General features: G+C 56.2%; 1 protein-coding gene across 3 annotated transcripts in view; it reads right to left on the bottom strand.

Annotated features, from left to right (window-relative positions):
* Nucleotides 1-8,060, bottom strand: part of LOC132814150 (metabotropic glutamate receptor 6-like) — a 75,045-nt gene extending 66,985 nt beyond the window's left edge. For 2 of the 3 annotated variants that reach the window (XM_060823392.1, XM_060823393.1), the window contains exons 1-3: nt 7,770-8,060; nt 3,420-3,636; nt 2,747-2,882 (exon numbers count right to left, since the gene is read on the bottom strand). In XM_060823392.1, the coding sequence (XP_060679375.1) occupies nt 2,747-2,882; nt 3,420-3,636; nt 7,770-8,045 (629 nt within the window). In that variant the 5' untranslated portion in view covers nt 8,046-8,060. Of the gene's footprint in view, nt 1-2,746; nt 2,883-3,404; nt 3,637-7,769 lie in introns of all 3 variants that reach the window. The other variant, XM_060823391.1, reaches the window with a different exon arrangement.
* Nucleotides 8,061-18,836: the final 10,776 nt, after the last annotated feature.

Genomic DNA, 18,836 nt, shown 5'->3' with positions numbered 1-18,836 from the left:
TGAGGTGAGGGTGAGGGTAGTTGAGGTGAGGGTGAGGGGAGTTGAGGTGGGGATGAGGGCAGTTGAGGTGAGGGTGAGGGTAGTTGAGGTGAGGGTGATGGTAGTTGAGGTGAGGGTGATGGTAGTTGAGGTGGGGGTGAGGGTAGTTGAGGTGAGGGTGAGGGGAGTTGAGGTGAGGGTGAGGGTAGTTGAGGTGGGGGTGCGGGTAGTTGAGGTGGGGGTGCGGGTAGTTGAGGTGCGGGTAGTTGAGGTGAGGGTGAGGGTAGTTGAGGTGAGGGTGACGGTAGTTGAGGTGGGGGTGAGGGTAGTTGAGGTGGGGATGAGGGTAGTTGAGATGGGGGTGATGGGAGTTGAGGTGAGGGTGAGAATAGTTGAGGTGAGGGTGAGGGTAGTTGAGGTGGGGGTGAGGGTAGTTGAGGTGAGGGTGAGAGCAGTTGAGGTGAGGGTGAGGATACTTGAGGTGAGGGTGAGGGGAGTTGAGGTGATGGTGAGGGTAGTTGAGGTGAGGGTGAGGGTAGTTGAGGTGAGGGTGAGGGTAGTTGAGGTGAGGGTGCGGGTAGTTGAGGTGAGGGTGAGGGTAGTTGAGGTGGGTGTGAGGGTAGTTGAGGTGGGGGTGAGGGTAGTTGAGGTGAGGGTGAGGGTAGTTGAGGTGGGGGTGAGGGGAGTTGAGGTGGGGGTGAGGGTAGTTGAGGTGAGGGTGAGGGTAGTTGAGTTGAGGGTGAGGGTAGTTGAGGTGGGGATGAGGGTAGTTGAGGTGAGGGTGAGGGTAGTTGAGGTGGGGGTGAGGGTAGTTGAGGTGAGGGTGAGGGTAGTTGAGGTGGGGGTGAGGGTAGTTGAGGTGAGGGTGAGGGTAGTTGAGGTGGGGGTGAGGGGAGTTGAGGTGGGGGTGAGGGTAGTTGAGGTGGGGGTGAGGGTAGTTGAGGTGAGGGTGAGAGCAGTTGAGGTGAGGGTAGTTGAGTTGAGGGTGAGGGTAGTTGAGGTGAGGGTGAGGGTAGTTGAGTTGAGGGTGAGGGTAGTTGAGGTGAGGGTGAGGGTAGTTGAGGTGGGTGTGAGGGTAGTTGAGGTGGGGGTGAGGGTAGTTGAGGTGAGGGTGAGGGTAGTTGAGGTGAGGGTGAGGGGAGTTGAGGTGGGGGTGAGGGTAGTTGAGGTGAGGGTGAGGGTAGTTGAGTTGGGGGTGAGGGTAGTTGAGGTGGGGATGAGGGTAGTTGAGGTGAGGGTGAGGGTAGTTGAGGTGGGGGTGAGGGTAGTTGAGGTGAGGGTGAGGGTAGTTGAGGTGGGGGTGAGGGGAGTTGAGGTGGGGGTGAGGGTAGTTGAGGTGAGGGTGAGGGTAGTTGAGTTGAGGGTGAGGGTAGTTAAGGTGAGGGTGAGGGTAGTTGAGGTGAGGGTGAGGGTAGTTGAGGTGGGGTTGAGGGTAGTTGAGGTGAGGGTGAGGGTAGTTGAGGTGAGGGTGAGGGTAGTTGAGGTGAGGGTGACAGTAGTTGAGGTGGGGGTGAGGGTAGTTGAGGTGAGGGTGAGGGTAGTTGAAGTGAGGGTGAGGGGAGTTGATGTGAGTGTGAGGGTAGTTGAGGTGGGGCTGAGGGTAGTTGAGGTGAGGGTGAGGGTAGTTGAGGTGGGGTTGAGGGTAGTTGAGTTGAGGGTGAGGGTAGTTGAGGTGGGGGTGAGGGTAGTTGAGGTGAGGGTGAGGGTAGTTGAGGTGGGGTTGAGGGTAGTTGAGGTGAGGGTGAGGGTAGTTGAGGTGAGGGTGAGGGTAGTTGAGGTGAGGGTGACAGTAGTTGAGGTGGGGTTGAGGGTAGTTGAGGTGAGGGTGAGGGTAGTTGAGGTGGGGTTGAGGGTAGTTGAGGTGAGGGTGAGGGTAGTTGAGGTGGGGTTGAGGGTAGTTGAGGTGAGGGTGAGGGTAGTTGAGGTGGGGGTGAGGGTAGTTGAGGTGAGGGTGAGGGTAGTTGAGGTGGGGTTGAGGGTAGTTGAGGTGAGGGTGAGGGTAGTTGAGGTGAGGGTGAGGGTAGTTGAGGTGGGGTTGAGGGTAGTTGAGGTGAGGGTGAGGGTAGTTGAGGTGAGGGTGAGGGTAGTTGAGGTGAGGGTGAGGGTAGTTGAGGTGAGGGTGAGGGGAGTTGAGGTGAGGGTGAGGGTAGTTGAGGTGAGGGTGAGGGGAGTTGAGGTTGTTGTTGATGTCGCCCCACACCACGCCCCTCGCCCCTCGCCCCTTGCCCCTTGCCTCTTGTCCTGTACCCCCTGACCCTTGTCCCCTGACCCAAAGCCAATGCCCCATACCCCATACCCCATGACTCTTGTCTCCCGTCACAAGGCCCATGCCTCACGCTCCTCGCCCCTCGCCCCTCGCCCCTCGCCCCTCACCCCTCGCTCCTCGCCCCTCGCCCCTCGCCCCTCGCTCCTCGCCCCTCGCTCCTCGCCCCTCGCCCCTCGCCCCTCGCCCCTCGCTCCTCGCCCCTCGCCCCTCGCCCCATGCCTCATGCCTCATGCCCCTCGCCCCATGCCCCTCGCCCCATGCCCCTCGCCCCTCACCCCTTGCCCCTCGCCCCTCGCCCCATGCCCCTTGCACCACGCCCCTCGCACCATGCCCCTCGCACCACGCCCCTTGCCCCCTTCCCACACCCCATACCAAACGCCCCTTGCCCCCTTCCCACACCCCATACCGAACGCCACTTGCCCCTTCCCCCTTCTCCCTCCCCCCTCCCCCATGCTGCCCCTCCCCCCTGCTGCCCCTCCCCCACCCCCCCGCCACACTCACCGGATATCGTCCTCGTTGGCGAAGATGATGATCCCGCGGGCGTTGGGCGTCTCCATCAGTCGGTGGATGATCTTGTCGAATTCGCCCGGTTTGGGCTCCCGGGGGATTTTCAGAGACTGGGCGATGCAGACGCCCCCTGAGGGGGCAGCGGGGAGAGGGCGGAGGGGGCGTGGTATTTGTTGGGGGTGGGGGGAAGGAAACGAAAGTAAGAGAAAGGCCGTTAAGAAGAAAACGGCACTGAACAAGGCTGGCTCCGGCCCTCTGCGGCGGCCATCTTGAGGACCCACTTGACAGAGGCTTCGGAGCGCCAACTAGGCCTCAGTTCAGCAACTAGGCCTCAGTTCAGCAACTAGGCCTCAGTTTGGCAACTCGGCCTCAGTTCGGCATCTAGGCCTCAGTTTAGCAACTAGGCCTCAGTTCGGCAACTAGGCCTGAGTTCGGCAACTAGGCCTCAGTTTGGCAACTAGGCCTCAGTTTGGCAACTAGGCCTGAGTTCGGCAACTAGGCCTCAGTTTGGCAACTAGGCCTCAGTTCGGCAACCAGACCTGCCCAGGGCCTGTTGCGTCAACCTATGTATCCCAGGGTGCTCTTTGATGGCAGACGCCATTTTCCAGGCCCCACTGTGAGGTTCGAACGCCCGGTTGGGTGGGGGATCGACAGACCAGGCCCTTACCGGCTTCCCTGGAGATCTGAGCGAAGGCGTCGACGCCGCTCTCGCCGTAGTTGCCCTCCGAGGCGATGGTGGAGACGTAGTTCCAGCCCAGCGCCTTGACGATGTCCACCATGGCCTGTGCCTGGTAGGAGTCGGGAGGCACCACCCGCGAGAAATAGTCGTAGCGATTGTTGTCGCTGAGTTCAGGGGCGGTCGACGCATAACTAATCTGAGGGATCTGCACCGAGGTGAGGAACACACAGAGAAAGGGGAGTTACCCGATACAGAGGGCTGAGGGAGTGGGTGCTGTGGGAGGGTCAGCGCTGAGGGAGCGGGTGCTGAGGGAGGGTCAGTGCTGAGGGAGCGGGTGCTGTGGGAGGGTCAGTGCTGTGGGAGTGGATGCTGTGGGAGGGTCAGAGCTGAGGGAGTGGGTGCTGTGGGAGGGTCAGCGCTGAGGGAGTGGGTGCTGTGGGAGGGTCAGCGCTGAGGGAGCGGGTGCTGAGGGAGGGTCAGTGCTGAGGGAGCGGGTGCTGTGGGAGGGTCAGTGCTGAGGGAGCGGGTGCTGAGGGAGGGTCAGTGCTGAGGGAGTGGGTGCTGTGGGAGGGTCAGTGCTGAGGGAGTGGATGCTGTGGGAGGGTCAGTGCTGAGGTAGCGGGCGCTGTGGGAGGGTCAGTGCTGAGGGAGTGGGTGCTGTGGGAGGGTCAGTGCTGAGGGAGCGGGTGCTGTGGGAGGGTCAGTGCTGAGGAAGTGGGTGCTGTGGGAGGGTCAGCGCTGAGGGAGCGGGTGCTGTGGGAGGGTCAGCGCTGAGGGAGCGGGTGCTGTGGGAGGGTCAGTGCTGAGGGAGCGGGTGCTGTGGGAGGGTCAGTGCTGAGGGAGCGGGTGCTGTGGGAGGGTCAGTGCTGAGGGAGCGGGTGCTGTGGGAGGGTCAGTGCTGAGGAAGTGGGTGCTGTGGGAGGGTCAGTGCTGAGGGAGGGTCAGTGCTGAGGGAGCGGGTGCTGTGGGAGGGTCAGTGCTGAGGGGGTGGGTGCTGTGGGAGGGTCAGTGCTGAGGGAGGGTCAGTGCTGAGGGTGGGTCAATGCTGAGGGAATGGGTGCTGTGGGAGGGTCAGTGCTGAGGGAGTGGGTGCTGTGGGAGGGTCAGTGCTGAGGGAGGGTCAGTGCTGAGGGAGCGGGTGCTGTGGGAGGGTCAGTACTGAGGGGGTGGGTGCTGTGGGAGGGTCAGTGCTGAGGGAGTGGGGGCTGTGGGAGGGTCAGTGCTGTGGGAGGGTCAGTGCTGTGGGTGGGTCAATGCTGAGGGAGTGGGTGCTGTGGGAGGGTCAGTGCTGAGGGAGGGTCAGTGCTGTGGGTGGGTCAATGCTGAGGGAGTGGGTGCTGTGGGAGGGTCAGTGCTGAGGGAGTGGGCGCTGTGGGAGGGTCAGTGTTGAGGGAGTCGGTGCTGTGGGAGGGTCAGTGCTGAGGGAGCGGGTGCTGTGGGAGGGTCAGTGCTGAGGGAGTGGGTGCTGTGGGAGGGTCAGTGCTGAGGGAGCGGGTGCTGTGGGAGGGTCAGCGCTGAGGGAGTGGGTGCTGTGGGAGGGTCAGTGCTGAGGGAGTGGGTGCTGTGGGAGGGTCAGTGCTGAGGGAGTGGGTGCTGTGGGAGGGTCAGTGCTGATTAGGGTTAGGGTTTGGGGTTAAGGTTAGGCTTTGTTTAGGGTTTGGGGTTCGGGTTTGGGATTAGGGTTTGGTCTTTGGAGTTAGGGTTTGGGGTTTGGGTTTGGGGTTTGGTTTGGGATTAGCGTTTTGGGGTTAGGGTTTAGAGTTAAGGTTTGGGATTGGGTTAGGATTTGGGATTAGGGTTTGGGGTTCGGGTTTGGGTTTGGGGTTCGGAATTGGGGTTCGGGTTTGGGATTAGGGTTACGGTTAGGGATTAGGGTTTGGGGTTCAGGTTTGCGAATAGTGTTTAGGGTTTGGGGTTAGGGTTTGGGATTAGGGTTTGGGGTTCGTGTTTGGGATTAGAGTTTGGGTTAGGGAATGAGTTTAGGGTTTGGGATTAGGGTTTGGATTAGGGTTTTGGATTAGGGTTTGGGGTTAAGGTTTGGGTTAGGGATTAGTGTTTGGGATTTGGGTTTGGAGTTAGGATTTGGGATCGGGGTTTGGGGTTAGGATTTTGGGGTTAGGGTGTGTTATTAGAGTTTGGGATTAGGATTTGGGATAAGGGTTTAGGATTAAGGTTTGGGATAGGGTTTGGGATTAGGGTTTGTGATTAAGGTTTGGGATTAATGTTTGGGTTTGGGATTAGGGTTTGTGGTTAGGATTTGGGATTGGGGTTATGGTTTGGGGTTAGGGTTTGGGATTAGGCCTTGGGATTAGGGTTTGAGATTAGAGTATGGGATTAGGGTTAGGGTTTGGGATTAATGAATGGGATTAAGGTTTGGGGTTCAGATTTGGGATTAGGGTTTGGGGTTCGGATTTGGGTTTGGGATTTGGCTTTGGTGTTTGGGATTATGGTTTGGGATTTGGGTTTAGGATTTAGGATTTGGCTTTGGGGTTAGGGTTTGGGATTAGGGTTTGGGTTTGGAATTAGGGTTTTGGATTATGGTTTGGGATTAGGGTTTGGGGTTAAGGGTTAGGGTTAGGATTTGGGATTAGGATTTGGGGTTGGGTTTTGGGTTAGGGTTTGGGATTAGGGTTTGGGGTTAGGGTTTGTGGTTATGGTTTGGGATTAGGGTTTTGGATTAGGATTTGGGGTACAGGTTTGGGGATGTGTTTGGGTTAGGGATTAGTGTTTGGGATTTGGGTTTGGAGTTAGGGTTTGGGATCAGGGTTTGGGTTTGGGATTAGGGTTTTGGATTAGCGTTTTGGATTATGGTTTGGGGTTAGGGTTTGGGATTAGGATTTGGGATTAGGATTTGGGGTTAGGGTTTGGGGTTAGGGTTTTGGTTAGGGTTTGGGGTTAGGGTTTGGGTTTAGGGTTTTGGATTAGGATTTGGGGCACAGGTTTGGGGATGTGTTTGGGTTAGGGATTAGTGTTTGGGATTTGGGTTTGGAGTTAGGGTTTGGGATCAGGGTTTGGGTTTGGGATTAGGGTTTTGGATTAGCGTTTTGGATTATGGTTTGGGGTTAGGGTTTGGGATTAGGATTTGGGATTAGGATTTGGGGTTAGGGTTTGGGGTTAGGGTTTTGGGTTAGGGTTTGGGGTTAGGGTTTGGGTTTAGGGTTTTGGATTAGGATTTGGGGTACAGGTTTGGGGATGTGTTTGGGTTAGGGATTAGTGTTTGGGATTTGGGTTTGGAGTTAGGGTTTGGGATCAGGGTTTGGGTTTGGGATTAGGGTTTGGGATTTGGGTTTGGAGTTAGGGTTTGGGTTTGGGATTAGGTTTTGGGATTAGGGTTTTGGATTAGTGTTTTGGATTAGGGTTTGGGGTACAGTTTTGGGGTTAGGGTTTGGGGTTTGTGTTTGGGTTAGGGATTCGTGTTTGGGATTTGGGTTTGGAGTTAGGGTTTGGGATCAGGGTTTGGGGTTAGGCTTTTGGGGTTAGGTTTTGTTATTAGAGTTTGGGATTAGGATTTGGGAGTAGATTTTGGGATTAGGGTTTAGGATTAAGGTTTGGGATTAGTGTTTGGGATTTGGTTTGGGGTTTTGGTTTGGGATTAGTGTTTGGGGTTAAGGTTTGGGGTTAGGGTTTGGGATTAGGGTTCGGTGTTAGGGTTTGAGGTTAGGGTTTGGGGATAGGGTTTGGGATTAGGATTTTGGATTAGAGCTTGGGTTAGGGTTTGGGGATAGGGTTTGGGGTTAGGATTTGGGATTTGGGTTTGGGATTGAGGTTTGGGGTTAGGCTTTGGATTTAGGATTTGGGTTTGGGATTAAGGTTTGGGCTTGGGTTGGGATTAGGGTTTGGGGTTGGGATTTGGATTTAGGATTAAGGTTTGGGATTTGGATTTGGGATTAGTGTTTGGGGTTTGGATTTGCGATTGGGGTTTGGGATTAGGGTTTGGGGTTAGGGTATGGGATTAGGGTTGTGGGTTAGGGTTAGGGTTTGGGGTTTGGGATGAGGGTTCGGGATTAGGGTTTTGGGGTTAGAGTTTGGGATTCGGATTTGGGTTTAGAGTTTTGGGGTTAGGGTTTGGGATTAGGATTTGGTATTTGGGTTTGGGATTAGGGTTTGTGATTTGAGTTTGGGGTTAGGGTTTTGGGGTTAGGGTTTGGGTTTGGGATTAGGGTTTTGGGATTAGGGTTTTGGGGTTAGGGTTTGGGATTAGGGTTTGTTATTTGGATTTGGGATTAGGGTTTGTGATTTGAGTTTGGGGTTAGGGTTTTGGGTTAGGTTTGGGTTTAGGGGTTTGGGAGGTGAGGGGTGAGGGGTTAGAGGTGAGAGGTCGGGGCTGGGTGACCTTACCGCGAAGAGCCGCAGGATGTTGGCCACCATGATGGAGACAGAGCTGGCTGAGGCCCCTATGACCCCGATGACCCTTTCCGGTTTGGGAATGATGGGCAGCCCCCCGTCGGAGCACCGGATATCCGAGGTATCCTTTTGAATCAGGGCCTGGACGAAGGTCAGCGACTGTTCCAGGGCGTAGATATCCCGGGAGCATGTGTCCAGGATCCGGGCGCCCAGGGTCAAGTTGGGGAGGATTTCGGGATCATTGTTGATCTGGTCCAGGGCGTACAACATGGCCTCCAGTCTGTGGACCCCCTTCTCCTTCTTGATATCCCCACACGGGACCCCGGCCACACCCTTCCCGTGCACCGGGAACAGGCCCCCCAGGGTGATGTCTCCCTCGATCCTGATGGAGTGCCTCTCTTGGTGGGCATTGCCAGGCTCCAGCCTCATCACAACCCCCAACGCCAAGACTAGCCAACAGGTCCCAGTGCCCAGTGTCCAGGGGCCAGCGATCCTGGGCCAGGGGGAGGGGGTATGGCTGGGAAACACGCCTGGGAGAGAAACAGAGAGAGGGGTGAGCGCTGCCCACCACAGTTCAATAGCAACATCAGCCCGTCCTCAGCCCAGCTCAGCTAGTGGGTATGGGGCACCTAACCCACTTATACCCCTATCCTGGGCATGTAGTACAGACACACTCACACACACACACAGACACACTCACACAGACACACTCACACAGACACATATGCGCACACACACACACGCACACTCTCACTCTCACACACTCACAAGCACACTCACACACACAGTCACACTCACACTCACACACAGACAGACACACTCACACACACACCACACACACAGACACACACTCACACACACACAGACACACACACAGACAGACATACACACAGACACAGACAGACACACAAACACACACACAGACACACACACACACACACAGACATACACACACAGACACACTCACACACACACAGACATACACACACACACAGACACACACACAAACATACACTCACACACACACACAGACATACACTCACACACACACAGACACACACACAGACACACACTCACACACACACAGACATACACACACACAGACATACACACAGACACAGACAGACACACACACACACACAGACATACACACACAGACACACACTCACACTCACACACACACACAGACATACACACAGACACAGACAGACACACAAACACACACACAGACATACACACACAGACACACACACACACACAGACATACACACACACAGACACACACACAAACATACACTCACACACACACACAGACATACACTCACACACACACAGACACACACACAGACACACACTCACACACACACAGACATACACACAGACACACACTCACACACACACAGACATACACACACAGACACACACTCACACTCACACACACACAGACATACACACAGACACAGACAGACACACAAACACACACACAGACACACACTCACACACACACACACACACACACACACAAACATACACACACACAGACACACACACCCCACACATACTCACCCCCCCCGGATACCTCGTTCTCTCTGGGTCAGTGCCTCCCCCATCCCCTACCATTCTGACAGTAACCCCCGCCCCCCCCCCCCCCCACCCCATTCCCACGGCTCAGAAACCTCCCCCCACCCCCCTACGTCCCTCCACCGAGCCCCTGACTCACCCGGGAGCCCCATCACCGCTAGGCACAGGAAGATCCCAGTTCCTCAGTCCCAGGAACCCTCTGCCCGGCTCTCTCCCCGTGCCAGGGGGGAAATCAGACCCCAGATGGTGGGAAGACCCCCATCCAAGTCTGGAATACGGGGAGGGGGAGGCGGGAGGGGGGTGGGGTTCGAGGGCACGTCGAGGTTAAAGGTCAGAGGTAACCGAGTGACCCCCTCCTCTCTCCCCTTCCAAGTGGGTCTGGATAAGAAGACAAGGGGAGAGTGTGGGGCGATGGGAGAGAGAGTTAGGAGGTGATAGAGGGGCCGAAGGAGCGAGAGAGGGAGAGAAGATGGAGAGAACGTGCGATGGATTGAAAGAGAAAGAGCGGGGAGGGGTGGAGAGAGTGTGTGACGGAGAGAGAGAGAGAGAGAGAGAGGGGGGGGTGGAGAGAGTGTGTGACGGAGAGGGAGAGAGAGAGAGAGAGAGCGGGGAGGGATGGAGAGAGTGTGTGACGGAGTGAGAGAGGGGGGAGTGGAGAGAGTGTGTGACGGAGAGAGAGAGAGAGAGCGGGGAGGGATGGAGAGAGTGTGTGACAGAGAGAGAGAGAGAGCGGGGAGGGATGGAGAGAGTGTGTGATGGAGAGAGGGGGGGGGGGTGGAGAGAGTGTGTGACGGAGAGAGAGAGAGAGAGAGAGAGGGGGGGGTGGAGAGAGTGTGTGACGGAGAGAGAGAGAGAGAGAGGGGGGGGGTGGAGAGAGTGTGTGACGGAGAGAGAGAGAGAGAGAGAGCGGGGAGGGATGGAGAGAGTGTGTGACGGAGTGAGAGAGGGGGGAGTGGAGAGAGTGTGTGACGGAGAGAGAGAGAGAGAGCGGGGAGGGATGGAGAGAGTGTGTGACAGAGAGAGAGAGCGGGGAGGGATGGAGAGAGTGTGTGACGGAGAGAGAGAGAGCGAGGATGGACAGAACGCGTGATTGTGGGGTGGGGGGGGGGACGATGGAGGGGGGGGTGGAGAAACTATGTGATAGAGAGAGAGAGAAGGGGAATGGAAAGAGGGTGATGGAGAGAGAGAGAGAGAGGGATGGAGAGAGTGTGTGACTGAGAGATAGAGAGGGGGGATAGAGAGAGTGTGTGACGGAGAGAGAGGGGGAAGGAGAGAGTGTGTGACAGAGAGAGAGAGAGAGAAGACGAATGGAAAGAGGGTGATGGAGAGAGAGAGAGAGAGAGGGATGGAGAGAGTGTGTGACTAAGAGATAGAGAGGGGGGATAGAGAGTGTGTGTGACGGAGAGAGAGGGGGAAGGAGAGAGAGTGTGATAGAGAGAGAGAGAAGAGGAATGGAAAGAGGGTGATGGAGAGAGAGAGGGTGTTGGAGAGAGTGTGTGATAGAGAGAGAGAGAGATGGGGGATGGAGAGAGTGTGTGATAGAGAGAGAGAGAGATGGGGGATGGAGAGAGTGTGTGATAGAGAGAGAGAAGGAGAATGGAAAGAGGGTGATGGAGAGAGAGAAGTGGGTGTGAAATAGAGAACGAGACAGGGAGAGTGAGGAAGAGAGAGAGAGAGAGAAGAGAGAGGAGGGGGAAGGGATGGCAAGGAACAGAGAGGAGTGAGAGACAGAGAAAGGACAGAGAAACAGATGGTGAAAGACAGAGGGAGGGAGGAGAGGAAGGTATAAATATAGGTATCGAGAGGGAGGGAAACTCCGACTGTCCAACAGAGAGGCAATATGGAATAAATATATTAAAATCATATAAACACGAGACCGAGAGACAGGGACGGAGGGGGAGAGAGAGAGAGAGAGTGGGGGAGAGACAGGGAGAAAGAGAGAGAGAGAATGATAGTGTGACAGACAGAGAGAGAGAGAGAGACAGACAGACAGATGGGGCCAGACAGATAGAGAGAGAGAGATGGAGAGAGAGGGAGAGAGATGGAGATTGAGAGAGAGAGAGGGAAAGGACAAATATGGAGAGAGTGTGACAATGAGACGGATAAAGGGATAGATCCACACAGGGATAAAGAGATTTTGAGGCAGGGATGGAGAGAGAGGGAGAGAGAGAGAGAGAGAGAGAAAGAGTCCGAGAGGGAAAGATAGAGATGGAGAGGGAGAGAGAGTCCTCTCAACTCCCAATCGAGTGAGAGAGGAAGGAAAGTTTTCAGCGCGGGCTGGGGTTGGATCTGAGAGGCAGCAGGGAGAGATGATGTGATGATCGAGGTACTCTGTGTGAGAGAGAGAGAGAGTTAAATCCTTTAAAAGCACTGTGTGAGGTTATGGGGCAGGATTTAAGCTGCTCTGGGAGAGAGAGAGAGAGAGAGACAGACAAAGTCAGAGAGAGAGAGAGAGAGAGAGAGACAGACAGACAGAGAGACAGAGACAGAGACAGACAGAGAGAGAGAGAGAGAGAGACAGACAGACAGAGAGACAGAGACAGAGACAGACAGAGAGAGAGAGAGAGAGAGACAGACAGACAGAGAGACAGAGACAGAGACAGACAGAGAGAGAGGGAGAGACAGAGACAGACAAAGTCAGACAGAGAGAGAGGGGGAGAGAGACAGAGAGAGATAAAGTCAGGGAGAGAGAGAGAGACAAAGTCAGACAGAGAGAGACAGAGAGAGATAAAGTCAGACAGAGAGAGAGGGGCCAGTGCTTTCTGACAGAGCCCAGTTGATGAACCTGTCACAGCCTGGCTTCTCTGGGTCTACACGGGGTTACAGTCGTCTCCCACTCTCAGGAACTGCCCTCTCTCTCTCTCTCTCCCTCCCCCTCTCTTTCTCTCCCTCTCTCTCTCCCTCCCTCTCTCTCCCTCCCACTGTCTCTCTCTCCCCCTCCCTCTCTCTCTCCCTCTCCCTCACTCTCTCCCTCTCCCTCACTCTCTCCCTCTCCCTCACTCTCTCTCTCGCCCCCTCCCTCTCTCTCTCTCTCTCCTCTCTCTCCCGCTCTCCCGCTCTCTCTCCCTCTCTCCCTCTCTCCCTCCATCTCTCTCCATCTCTCGCTCTCCCTCTCTCTCCCTCCCCTTCTCTCTCTTCCTCTCCCTCCCTCTCTCTTTCTCTCCCTTTCTCTCCCTCTCTCTCTCCCTCCCTTTCTCTCTCTCTCCCTCCCTCTCCCTCTCTCTCTCCCTCCCTCTCTCTCCCTCCCTCTCTCTCTCTCTCTCTCTCCCCCTCTCTCTCCCTCTCCCTCCCTCTCCCTCACTCTCTCCCACTCTCTCTCTCTGTCCCTCTCCCCCTCACTCTCCCTCTCTCTCCCTCTCTTCCTCTCTCTCCCTCCCTCTCTCTTTCCCTCTCCCCCCTCCCTCTCTCTCTCTCTCTCCCCCCCCCTCTCTCTCCCTCTCCCTCCCTCTCCCTCTCTCTCTCACCCCCTCTCTCTCTCTCTCTCTCTCCCTCTCTCTCCCTCTCTCTCCCTCTCCCTCACTCTCTCCCACTCTCTCTCTCTGTCCCTCTCCCCCCTCACTCTCCCTCTCTCTCCCTCTCTTCCTCTCTCTCCCTCCCTCTCTCTTTCCCTCTCCCCCCTCCCTCTCTCTCTCTCTCTCTCCCTCTCCCTCAGAGTGACTGTCAGTGACCACAACTCCCACAGAGTGACCCTGAGTGACCGCAGCTCCCACAGAGTGACCTAGAGTGACCACATCTCTCTCAGAGTGACCGTGAGTGACCACGGCTCTCCCAGAGTGACCCTGAATGACCGCAGCTCCCTCAGAGTGACCATGAGTGACCACAGCTCTCCCAGAGTGACTGTGAGTGACCACACCTCTCCCAGAGTGACCCTGAGTGACCGCAGCTCCCTCAGAGTGTCCGAAAGTGACTGCAGCTCCGAGTGACCGTGAGTGACCACAGCTCCCTCAGAGTGACCGTGAGTGACCACATCTCTCCCAGAGTGACCCTGAGTGACCACAGCTCTCCCAGAGTGACCGTGAGTGACCACATCTCTCCCAGCGTGACCCTGAATGACCACATCTCTCCCAGAGTGACCGTGAGAGACTGCGGCTCTCCCAGAGTGACCGTGAGTGACCACAGCTCTCCCCGAGTGTCTGTGAGCGACCGCAGCTCCCTCAGAGTGACCGTGAGTGACTGCAGCTCTCCCAGAGTGACCCTGAGTGACCACAGCTCCATCAGAGTGACCGTGAGTGACCACAGCTCTACCAGAGTGACCACAGCTCTCCCTGAGTGACCGTGAGGGACCACATCTCTCCCAGAGTGACTGTGAGTGACCGCGTCTCTCCCCGAGTGACCCTGAGTGACCACATCTCTCCCAGAGTGACCACGGCTCTCCCAGAGTGACCGTGAGTGACCACATCTCTCCCAGAGTGACCGTGGCTCTCCCAGAGTGACCGTGTGTGACCGCAGCTCTCCCAGAGTGACCCTGAGTGACCGCAGCTCCCTCAGAGTGTCCGAAAGTGACTGTACCTCCCTCAGAGTGACCGTGAGTGACCACATCTCTCCCAGACTGACCCTGAGTGACCACAGCTCTCCCAGAGTGACCGTGAGTGACCACATCTCTCCCAGAGTGACCCTGAGTGACCACAGCTCTCCCTGAGTGACTGTGAGTGACCACATCTCTCCCAGAGTGACCCTGAGTGACCACAGCTCTCCCAGAGTGACCACGGCTCTCCCAGAGTGACCGTGAGTGACCACATCTCTCCCAGAGTGACCGCGGCTCTCCCAGAGTGACCACGGCTCTCCCAGTGTGACCGTGTGTGACCGCAGCACTCCCAGAGTGACCCTGAGTGACCGCAGCTCCCTCAGAGTGTCCGAAAGTGACTGCACCTCCCTCAGAGTGACCGTGAGTGACCACATCTCTCCCAGACTGACCCTGAGTGACCACAGCTCTCCCAGAGTGACCGTGAGTGACCACATCTCTCCCAGAGTGACCCTGAGTGACCACAGCTCTCCCAGAGTGACCGTGAGTGACCACATCTCTCCCAGAGTGACCCTGAGTGACCACAGCTCTACCAGAGTGACCACAGCTCTCCCTGAGTGACCGTGAGGGACCACATCTCTCCCAGAGTGACCGTGTGTGACCGCAGCTCTCCCAGAGTGACCCTGAGTGACCGCAGCTCCCTCAGAGTGTCCGAAAGTGACTGTACCTCCCTCAGAGTGACCGTGAGTGACCACATCTCTCCCAGAGTGACCGTGAGTGACCACATCTCTCCCAGAGTGACCCTGAGTGACCACAGCTCTCCCTGAGTGACTGTGAGTGACCACATCTCTCCCAGAGTGACCCTGAGTGACCACATCTCTCCCAGAGTGACCACGGCTCTCCCAGAGTGACCGTGAGTGACCACATCTCTCCCAGAGTGACCACGGCTCTCCCAGAGTGACCGTGTGTGACCGCAGCTCTCCCAGAGTGACCCTGAGTGACCGCAGCTCCCTCAGAGTGTCCGAAAGTGACTGTACCTCCCTCAGAGTGACCGTGAGTGACCACAGCTCTCCCAGAGTGACCGTGAGTGACCACATCTCTCCCAGAGTGACCCTGAGTGACCACAGCTCTCCCAGAGTGACCGTGAGTGACCGCAGCTCCCTCAGAGTGTCCGAAAGTGACTGTACCTCCCTCAGAGTGACCGTGAGTGACCACATCTCTCCCAGAGTGACCCTGAGTGACCACATCTCTCCCAGAGTGACCACGGCTCTCCCAGAGTGACCGTGAGTGACCACATCTCTCCCAGAGTGACCACGGCTCTCCCAGAGTGACCGTGTGTGACCGCAGCTCTCCCAGAGTGACCCTGAGTGACCGCAGCTCCCTCAGAGTGTCCGAAAGTGACTGCACCTCCCTCAGAGTGACCGTGAGTGACCACATCTCTCCCAGACTGACCCTGAGTGACCACAGCTCTCCCAGAGTGACCGTGAGTGACCACATCTCTCCCAGAGTGACCCTGAGTGACCACAGCTCTCCCAGAGTGACCGTGAGTGACCACATCTCTCCCAGAGTGACCACGGCTCTCCCAGAGTGACCGTGAGTGACCACATCTCTCCCAGAGTGACCACGGCTCTCCCAGAGTGACCGTGTGTGACCGCAGCTCTCCCAGAGTGACCCTGAGTGACCGCAGCTCCCTCAGAGTGTCCGAAAGTGACTGCACCTCCCTCAGAGTGACCGTGAGTGACCACATCTCTCCCAGACTGACCCTGAGTGACCACAGCTCTCCCAGAGTGACCGTGAGTGACCACATCTCTCCCAGAGTGACCCTGAGTGACCACAGCTCTCCCAGAGTGACCGTGAGTGACCACATCTCTCCCAGAGTGACCCTGAGTGACCACAGCTCTCCCAGAGTGACCGTGAGTGACCACAGCTCCCTCAGAGTGACCGTGAGTGACCACAGCTCTCCCAGAGTGACCCTGAGTGACCACAGCTCCCTCAGAGTGACCGTGAGTGACCGCAGCTCTCCCAGAGTGACCATGAGTGACCACAGCTCTCCCAGAGTGACCGTGAGTGACCACGGCTCTCCCAGATTGACCGTGACTGACCACAGCTCCCTCAGAGTCACCGTGAGTGACCGCAGCTCTCCCAGAGTGACTGAGTGACCACAGCTCCCTCAGAGTGACCGTGAGTGACCCCGGCTCTCCCAGAGTGACCGTGAGTGACCGAAGCTCCCTCAGAGTGACCGTGAGTGACCGCAGCTCTCCCAGAGTGACTGTGAGTGACCACAGCTCCCTCAGAGTGACCGTGAGTGACCACAGCTCCCCCAGAGTGACCGTGAGTGACCACAGCTCTCCCAGAGTGACCGTGAGTGAGAGGTGTAATCAGGGAGGGGGGAGTGAGGGGTGTGTGTGTGTATGTGTGTGTATGTGATTGTGTGAGAGTGTGTGTGAGTATGTGTTCGTGTGAGTGTGTGGGTGTGTGTGTGCATGAGTGTGATTGTGTGTGAGAGAGAGAATGTGTGAGTGTGTATGTGTGAGAGTGTGAGTGTGTGTGTGAGAGAGAGTATGTGTGTGAGTGTGTGAGTGTGTGTGAGTGTGAGTGAGTGTGTGTGTGAGATAGAGAGTGTGTGTGTGTGTGGGAGAGAGTGTGTGTGTGTGAGAGTGTGTGAGTGTGTGTGTGTGAGTGTGTCTGTGTCTCTGTGTGTGAGTGTGTGTGAGTGAGTGTATAATTAATTTTGTGTGTGTGAGAGAGTGTGAGTGTGTGGGTGTGCGTGTGAGTGAGTGTGCATGTGTGTGTGTCTGTGTCTGTGAGTGTGTGTATATGTGATTGTGTGAGAGCGTGTGTGTGTGCTCGTGTGAGTGTGTGGGGGTGTGTGTGTGTGTCAGTGTGAGTGTGTGTGGGTGCGTGTGTGAGTGTGTGCATGAGTGTGTGTGTCTGTGTGTGAGTGTGAGTGTGTGTGTGTATGTGTGGGTGTGTGTATGTGATTGTGTGAGAGCGCGTGTGTGTGTATTCATGTGAGTGTGTGGGTGTGCGTGTGGGTGTGTGTGAGTGTGTGTGTGTCTGTGTGTGAGTGAGTGTGTGTCTGGTGTATGTGTGGGGGTGTGTGTGTCAGTGCGAGTGTGTGTGTGTGAGTGTGCGAGTGAGTGTGTGAGAGTGTGCGTGAGTGTGAGTGAAATAATGAATGTGTGATCGCCACCAAACCCATGCCCGCTGATGTGTGGGTGGGCCCACTGTCTGAGACTGGATTTATTTGGCACCCAGTACCTGCACCTCCCCATGTCCCTCCATCCTGCTGTGAGTGCGCTGCGGCCTCTCCGTGCCTCCATGAATGGTACTGGTCGGGGTGCCATGGACTCCATTTAATTCCCATAAATGCGAGGGGCTGTACTTTGGGAAAGCAAACCTTACCAGGACTTATCCACTTAACGGTAAGGTCCTGGGGGAGTGTTGCTGAACACAGAGACCTTAGAGTGCAGGTTCATAGCTCCTTGAAAGTGGAGTCGCAGGTCGATAGGATAGTGAAGGAGGCGTTTGGTATGCTTTCCTTTATTGGTCAGAGTATTGAGTACAGGAGTTGGGAGGTCATGTTGCGGCTGTACAGGACATTGGTGAGGCCACTGTTGGAATATTGCGTGCAATTCTGGTCTCCTTCCTATCAGAAAGATGTTGTGGAACTTGAAAGGGTTCAGAAAAGATTGACAAGGATGTTGCCGGGGTTGGAGGGTTTGAGCTACAGGGAGAGGCTGAACAGGCTGGGGCTGTTTTCCCTGGAGCGTCGGAGGCTGAGGGGTGACCTTATAGAGGTTTATAAAATCATGAGGGGGCAGGGATAGGGTAAATAGACAAGGTCTTTTCCCCCTGGGGTGGGGGAGCCCAGAACTAGAGGGGGGTAGGTTTAAGGTGAGAGGGGGGAAAGGGACCCAAGGGGTAACTTTTTCCCCCCAGAGGGTGGTGCGTGTGTGGAACGAGTTGCCAGAGGAAGTGGTGGGGGCTGGTACAATGGATGGGGCACACGAAGGGTTGTATCTGGAGGTGATACGGAACTCAGGAGCAGGAGACGTGGCGATAGAAGATTATTTCGGCCTGGGCTTTTCTGTTTGAGGAGGATTTATTGAAGCACCTCCCTCATCTCCTCCATCTCCTCCCCCCAACTCCTCCCCCTCCTGCCCACGAGGCCTCAGGGTTGCGTTTGGGAAATCCCGGTCGAAACAATAGAGGCAGCCTGGCCGGGTGGGGTCAATAACCCCCCGCAACGACTGGAGATTCGCGGATTCGAGTGCATGGGGAGGAGAAGAGGTGGAAGACAATTTTGTTTCCCGCTCCCCCCCACCCCAACCCTCTCTCTCTGGGGAGGGAGGGGGGAGGGTTTCTCTAATCGAGAGACAATCTGTCTCCGTGAACTCGGCATTTTGCAGAGGGCCGTTTCTCTACTGGAACATGTGTAGCCATTCCGGTCTCCGTAGTCCAAATTTAGCCCGATTCCTACTTTCCCACACGGGGAAAGTAAAGCAACTCACCAAACTGCGGCTTTCAAAACCCGAGGGGGTCTGGCTCCCCCCTCCCGAAACCGTTTCAGGGAGTTTGAGGCCTCAGACGAAACTATTGAAGAAGGCCTTTATTCAGGGAGTCACAGAGAGAGATGTACAAGCGCAGAAACAGGCCCTTCGCTCCTGCTACCCTGGTCTTGCCCAGTCCCCATCCCCCAGCACTTGGCCCAGCTCCCCCTCCCTATCCCAGTCCCCGTCCAGACGCCTCTCAAACGTTGCCATAGCGACCGTCCCGACAGCGGACAATTGCAGCTCCCGGGATTCGAGGAGATCGTCCAAAACACAGGAGCGGCTCTGGACAGACGCGACCTTTTCCCCCCCGTCCGCCATCTTGGATTACCCAGAATCCTCCAACACAGGAGCATCTCTGGACAGACGTGACGTTTTCCCCGTCCGCCATCTTGGATTACCCAGAATCCTCCAACACAGGAGCAGCTCTGGACTGACGCGACATTTTCCCCCGTCCTCCATCTT

Source organism: Hemiscyllium ocellatum, unplaced genomic scaffold (genome assembly GCF_020745735.1).
Source record: "Hemiscyllium ocellatum isolate sHemOce1 unplaced genomic scaffold, sHemOce1.pat.X.cur. scaffold_696_pat_ctg1, whole genome shotgun sequence".
NCBI lineage: Eukaryota > Metazoa > Chordata > Chondrichthyes > Orectolobiformes > Hemiscylliidae > Hemiscyllium > Hemiscyllium ocellatum.
Note: the sequence above shows the minus strand (reverse complement) of the source record. Positions and strands in the feature narration are given on the sequence as shown.